The sequence below is a fragment of the Vigna angularis genome, chromosome 6 (assembly GCF_016808095.1).
Source record: "Vigna angularis cultivar LongXiaoDou No.4 chromosome 6, ASM1680809v1, whole genome shotgun sequence".
Taxonomy (NCBI): Eukaryota; Viridiplantae; Streptophyta; class Magnoliopsida; order Fabales; family Fabaceae; genus Vigna; species Vigna angularis.
The window spans coordinates 24194453-24200930 of record NC_068975.1 but is presented as its reverse complement, the minus strand read 5'-3'; the positions used below and the strand labels follow the sequence as shown (position 1 = coordinate 24200930).

At 31.0% G+C, this 6478-nt stretch overlaps 1 protein-coding gene across 1 annotated transcript; it reads right to left on the bottom strand.

The window, feature by feature from the left end:
* Positions 1 to 2640: 2640 nt before the first annotated feature.
* LOC108342345 (isoleucine N-monooxygenase 1) lies at positions 2641 to 4751 on the bottom strand. The gene is made up of 2 exons (XM_017580104.2): positions 3718 to 4751; positions 2641 to 3444 (listed from the first exon to the last, which is right to left on the bottom strand). The coding sequence occupies exons 1-2, from the start codon at positions 4702 to 4704 to the stop codon at positions 2815 to 2817; spliced, it is 1617 nt and encodes a 538-aa protein (XP_017435593.2). The 5' UTR covers positions 4705 to 4751; the 3' UTR covers positions 2641 to 2814.
* Between the last annotated feature and the right edge of the window lie 1727 nt (positions 4752 to 6478).

The following is a 6478-nucleotide window of genomic DNA, read 5'->3' as shown; positions in this document are numbered from 1 at the left end:
ACGTCTCTGAAGACACCGAATGTCGAACATTAACTTCGACTCTGAACAAGACCGAACGCTTGAAGTGAGACCAAAGGTCTCCAGTCCCAAGCGGATCAAAATCGAGAGAGAGGGAATCATTGGTTTAAGAAAGGGAGTGATTAACATAATAATTCTCGAGGACGATTAGAACCCAACGTTTATATACTAAGTGAGCCAATTGGATGAACTGACTCACGAGTTAGACCGAACACCAACACGCCTAGGCCGAGTACTAAAACTCTAGGCTGGAACCAATTTAGACATACACTGAATGACATCAAATAAGGGTACTTAACTGGATCCGGTGAATAAACCGAACGTCAAAAAATATACTTAGCCTTTGAAGGAGACAAACACCAATAACAATCAGAATGTCAGTCAAAGACTGAACACTATAGTGAGCGAACCCTATTGGGCTTGAACGAACGCTCTTATTATGAAGTTAGCTTAAGGAATTAGAACGAGTGTCTAGTGTAAGACCAAACACTTGCTTAGTACGAACACTTGGTATAAGACCAAGTGCTACTAAACTTATAGAGAAGAGGCTTGATAAATATAATGAATACTATTTTGAGTAGTGTTTAAGAATAAACGAAAATATACAAATACATATATATATATATATATATATATATATATACTTAAGTTTGTAACCGAATACCAAGGAACGACTATCCTTGGTCGAACGCTCATGCATAGTATTATAACACGAAGACGTTCGTCCTCAACTAGGATTCTTCCCAAATGAAAGAATCCAATTCCGAACAAGTCCCCTAGAGAAACTGAAAGGTCAAAGACCATTAAGTGACGAACATACACTTTCATAGGAAATTTCATAAATATAATTCTTTATAGCAATTCACTTCTCAATATCTATTTCCATGAAATTCAACATCCATATCATCATAAATATTCATACATCATATAGTCAAACATATCAACCATCATATTCCATATACATTCAGCAACTCAACAAACATGCATCCATTAAAAACGAACGTAAAAACTAACATACAATTAAATTATATAAGCTTCCCTTACCTCTGAGCGTGAACGGACGTTCCTAGAGGCATAAATAGTTCGCCTGACTACAATTCCTTCTACCCTCAACGCTCAACAATTCTTCAAACTAAACCAAACAACATACCACAATGTTTCAGAACGAGACTATGAATTCATGCAACCAGAACTTGGTTTGCATGTGCCAGAGAACGAACGACTAAGGGAGAAGAAGAACTTATCAGTTCAGAACTCGAAACCGATCGGTTCAAACTGAAGCTCTGGAAGCCGGAAGTGCTTCTACGATGCCTGAATGATTATCGGAGAAGAGAAATGGTGAGATTTGGTAGAGAGAAGGGAGAGCTTTTAGTGAGAAGAAGGAGAAATGAGATTTTCAGAGTTTGGGGAAGAAGAGTGCATGCAGAGAATGTGACGTGAATTTGTGAAAATCAGTTTTGCTTCCCACGTCAAAATGAGCGTTCGCTCATCTGCCGACACCTACCTTCCACTATCTAATTTTTGGATCCTCGGCGCTTGACACCTGGCGTCCGTTCATAAGGTTTTTGGGTCCGTTCATAAGGTTTTTGGGTGTGTTTTTAATGAGGTACCACAATTACACTCCTAAAATTTAAAATAACAAATTGCATTCAATGAGAACCACTACTTTGTTTTTAGTACAACCTCTTTCCTGGCTGGCCTTATAATTTCTTTCAATTTGACACGGGTGTGGTAAAATAAATGAATTACTACAAAATTTCATTAAATTTTAAAAGTGGTTATGAAGACTAGTTTAATTACAATAACTATATATAAATTTAACTACACTCTACAAATTAAATCAAATTGAATTATTTTAAATTAGTTAAAATATCTTAATTATTTATGTTGTTATTAATAAATATTTTATTATAAAATATATTTTCAATCTAATAAGTTATATTTTAGTTTAATAAATTTTACTTTAATATAATTAAATATTAAAATTAAATTAAAAGGTTTTTTTTAAAACAACTCAATTTTTTAAACACAATGCAGTTTTTTAACAACAGTATTTGTAAATAAGACCCATTATACAGCACTCGTCATTTGTAATTATTAGTTAATTATATATTATTCTGATACACAATTTTTTATATATTATTTAAGAATTGATATAAAAACTAACTTATAATATTTTTCTCTTTTAATCCAAAAAGTATGTTTTCAGAACAAAATACTTATAAAATATATTTAATATCTGCTAATAAAAAAGTATATAATGTCTCATATTTAATGACTATATAATATCAACATATTTTCAAAATTTAATAAATTTGATACAAGTTATCCTAATCATTTGAAATTTAATAAATTTGAGATAAGACTGTGATGTCACAGTGATGAAACCAACTTGTATAGAACGTGACTTCAGAAACTTCTGTGAAATGGATGTAGCAAACGTGCTTACACAGGAGCCACATCATATTGATGGAGATTTCTCCTTCGCACATGAGATTAAGATTCGTAGACATTTGTTTTATTAAGTTAATTTACATTGGAAATATTGTTAATTTTCTATATTTTATTAATGTTATGGTTCTTCGAAAATCTGTTCAAAAGAAGTGATATCTAAACTGAGATTTATTCAGATGAGAATAACATGATTCTGAAATACTAATACAAAGAGACTCACAGTTAAAAACCAAGTTGAGTCCTTTTTTACACTATAAGAGAGACGTTTACATTTTTTATTTCACACTCCATTTATTTCATGATAAAATATAAACGCTTAGGTAAATTAAATTTGGGTTTAATTTAGAGTTGATATAGCTTTTGTGGTAATCTTGGCTGAGCAATGGCAAGAAGTGGTTGTGCAAGAAGAATATCATCGTCTGACTCAGAAAGGTTGATTGTTGAAACATCGGGTGGTGCAGTCCAAGTGAAGCCATGGAGCAATCTAGCAAACAGCATCACTGTCATTGTCGTTCCTAACATCACTCCGGGACAACCTCGTCTTCCTGTGCTGAATGATATGAACTTCAGATTTGGTTCAGTCAAAACCACATCATCTGCATCACTCTTGAGGTGGCGTTCAGGTTTGAACTTGTAGGGTTCATTCCACACTTTTGGGTTTCTTCCAAGTTCTTGTCTGCTTAGCAATACGTGGCTACCCTTAGGGATGAAGTAATTCCCCACAACAGTGTCACTCATAGAGACATGGGGAGGAATGAAAGGAGCCATGGGATGAAGACGAAAAGCTTCTTTGGCACATGCCTTCACATAGTTGAGCTTAGGTATGTCTGATTCTTGGATCAGCCTGTCTTTTCCTACCACACTGTCCAATTCTTCGACAGCTCGGCGCAGTATCTCAGGTTGGTTAATCATCTCAGCAAGTGCCCATTCAAATGCATTGGATGGATTGTCCACTGTTGCAATCATCAATTCCTACAAACAGTTTGACTTAGAGTTTGAATGATATCAAATTTCATATTTTCAACGTGCATGATATGGAGTCAAATCGTAAATTACTGTATACCGTACAAACTACTCATACGCAGGTTTAAAAAAAGGTAAACGAGAAAATGGCAGAGGTGAGATGGAAAATAAAATAAAAAATGTATGTTTTTAAACCTTTTTCCCTCGTGGAATATGATTTGCTTTAACGTGTTAGTATAAGTAGGGAAAGACAAACTAAGAGAGAAGTGAAGTATATATTACTATGATTTGTGCACTGATCTGTTCAAATGTTAACGATGGGTTATTGTTGGAATCTTTCAGAGAGATGAGAACATCAAGCCAGTCCTCTTCATCAACCTTTAATCCATCATTCCATTGTTTGATTCTCTGTTGAATGATGGGATCATGATACTTCTTGATGATCCTCAAAGCTTCCCTCACTTTCTTCTGATGGCCATCCAAATCAAGTCCCCTCAAGCATGGCATATAATCAGAAACAGAAAAGGAATAAATGTAGTTGAGCAAATCGAAGATGGAATCAACATGTTCTACTTCTTCAAAACCGGCTCCTCCGTCCTCTCTACCCTCCCCAAAATACCTTACATTGAAAGTAATTTTTCTGATGAGGTTGCCACAATAATGCCTTGCAACATTCCTAACATTCACAAGGCCATAAGTACCATCATCATTCACCATTTTGCACTTGTCGTAGACGTAAAACATAAGGTTGTCGGCCTCTTCAGTCCTTTTGTCGTGAAGCCATAGGTGTTTGTGTGGAGAAAGCAAATCGTGGGTTATGATTTTCCTCATTTTCTTCCACTGGTCACCGAAGGGCACAAAAATTGTTGTTGAATATCCATTAGAAATGAGATCACTGGACAGGCTGAGTGATCTTGATGCAAAAGTAGCATCTTGTTTTCTCAAGAACTCGGTAGCAATGGTGGGACATGTGACTGGGATGACATAGGCATTTCCTAAGCGGATACATGCAATATCAGTGTTCATTTGTTTCATGAGATTATGTATCCATTTATAAGCAGGTTTGCTTGCAAGCATTTCAGGAAGATTGCCTACAATGGGCCATGGTTTGGGTCCAGGAGGGAGCTTCGGCTTTTGTTTCTTGGAATAAGTCTGGATATAGTTAGACCTTAGGGTTTTGATCATAATGGTGAAGCAGGTGATTATGACAACCAAAGAAGGCCAAAAGCTTTGAAAATTTGACAACAGAAGAAATGGGGTTTGAGCCATGGTTTGGAAAAGCTTTGTGACGAAGAAGGTAAGTACTTTGCCTAAGGCTTTTAGAGAAAAAGTGGATGATTCATGACCAAAACTTGATGCCTATTTATAGCCTATCTAAAGCTGCATACGGAATATAAGAAAGGAAAATAATATGAGAAATAATTGTTTTACCCATACAATTTTTTTAAAATTTGATATAATCTTGTCTTATTTTTTATTTTTTTTAAATACTATTTTTTTATGATTATTTTATTTTTATAGTTATTGAATATAAATACGTTTCATCCAATTATTAATAAAATAATTATTCATTTTTCCCAAAAAAAAGTCAATCAACATTTGATATATACACGTATAGAGAAAGTAAAAATATAAGTTTATAGATTACTATATAATGCGATAAAAAGACAGAGATAGAAAAAAAATGAGTTTTCTTTTTTTAATTAGGAATAACTAATATGTAAATAAAAGAATGAAGTATTAAATACTTCCACCTATATATTCATTAAGTGTAATAAATATATTCATTAAGTGTAATAAATGTAGATAGAATGAAAGTGTATGTGTATCATTATTCTATAATATAATACCTTTTTACACTTTTAAAATTTTTTACTAAATGTTGTTAAACGAGTACCATGAAAATGGAGGTTATAACATTTTTGCTTTTAGTAGGTATATTAAAAAATACAATCCAAAAAGATTCTTTAAATTTTTCATTATAAAACAACACATGTTTATTTAGATAAAATTTACATATTAAAATTAAATTTTTATAATTTTATATATTAGTTATTATTTATTATTATATTATTATTATACTCTTCATGTAAATATTATTTTAATAAGAATATAAACTCATAATTTATGTTAATATAAATACAACTAATATTTTACAGGATATATTTATTTTATAAGAAACACTCACGTTTATTTATAAATTCTACAGAACTCTTTCCTCTCAAGAAGAAAATGAAACAAGTAATCAAACTACCATTAAAATTTGATTACTTATTTAAAATCCACAATCAAGATACTAAAATCAATCTCTTTTATCATATGAGAGATATGTATTATAATGTAAAATTGTCATGTTGACCAGAATTATTTTTGAATTCTCGTACAGTGGATATACAGCATGAAAATTCTTCACATAAAAAACACGTGCATGATTAAACCTTTTCTGATTTGTATGCAGCGGTAGAGTAAATGAAAATGCGTCTAATTTGTCTAATTTGTAAATTTGTATTACTTTTTAATATTATTATTTAGAGTGCTATTGATATCTCTTCAAAAATTATAATTACTTTTCTATTTAGATCACTCATCTTTATATAATACTTTTCTTAAGAACGGATTTTTAATTGGAGTGTCATATTTTTTGTATTATTTTCATACACAATCCAATTAAAATTAATTATTTATAAGTTGAATCATCCATTTTGTATTTCATGCACATTATAAACTATTTTAATTAATAAAAATATTAAATATAAACTATTTAAATTAATAAAAGTATAAAATAATTAAAATTGTAAGGGTTGATGACTTCTTGTGTTGAGTCGTGAACCTCACAAACTTTTACTTTTTTAATTTTTTTATTATTTCAAATAATTTATAATTTTTAAATAATGTATTTAAATGTATATAAAATATTTTAAATTATATGTAATTAATAATTAATTTTTTTTAATATTATTAAATAAATAAGTTTCATGGTTTTAATTATTTTTTCATTAAATTAAACTTTTTATAAAATGATTTTAATTAAATAATTTATAAC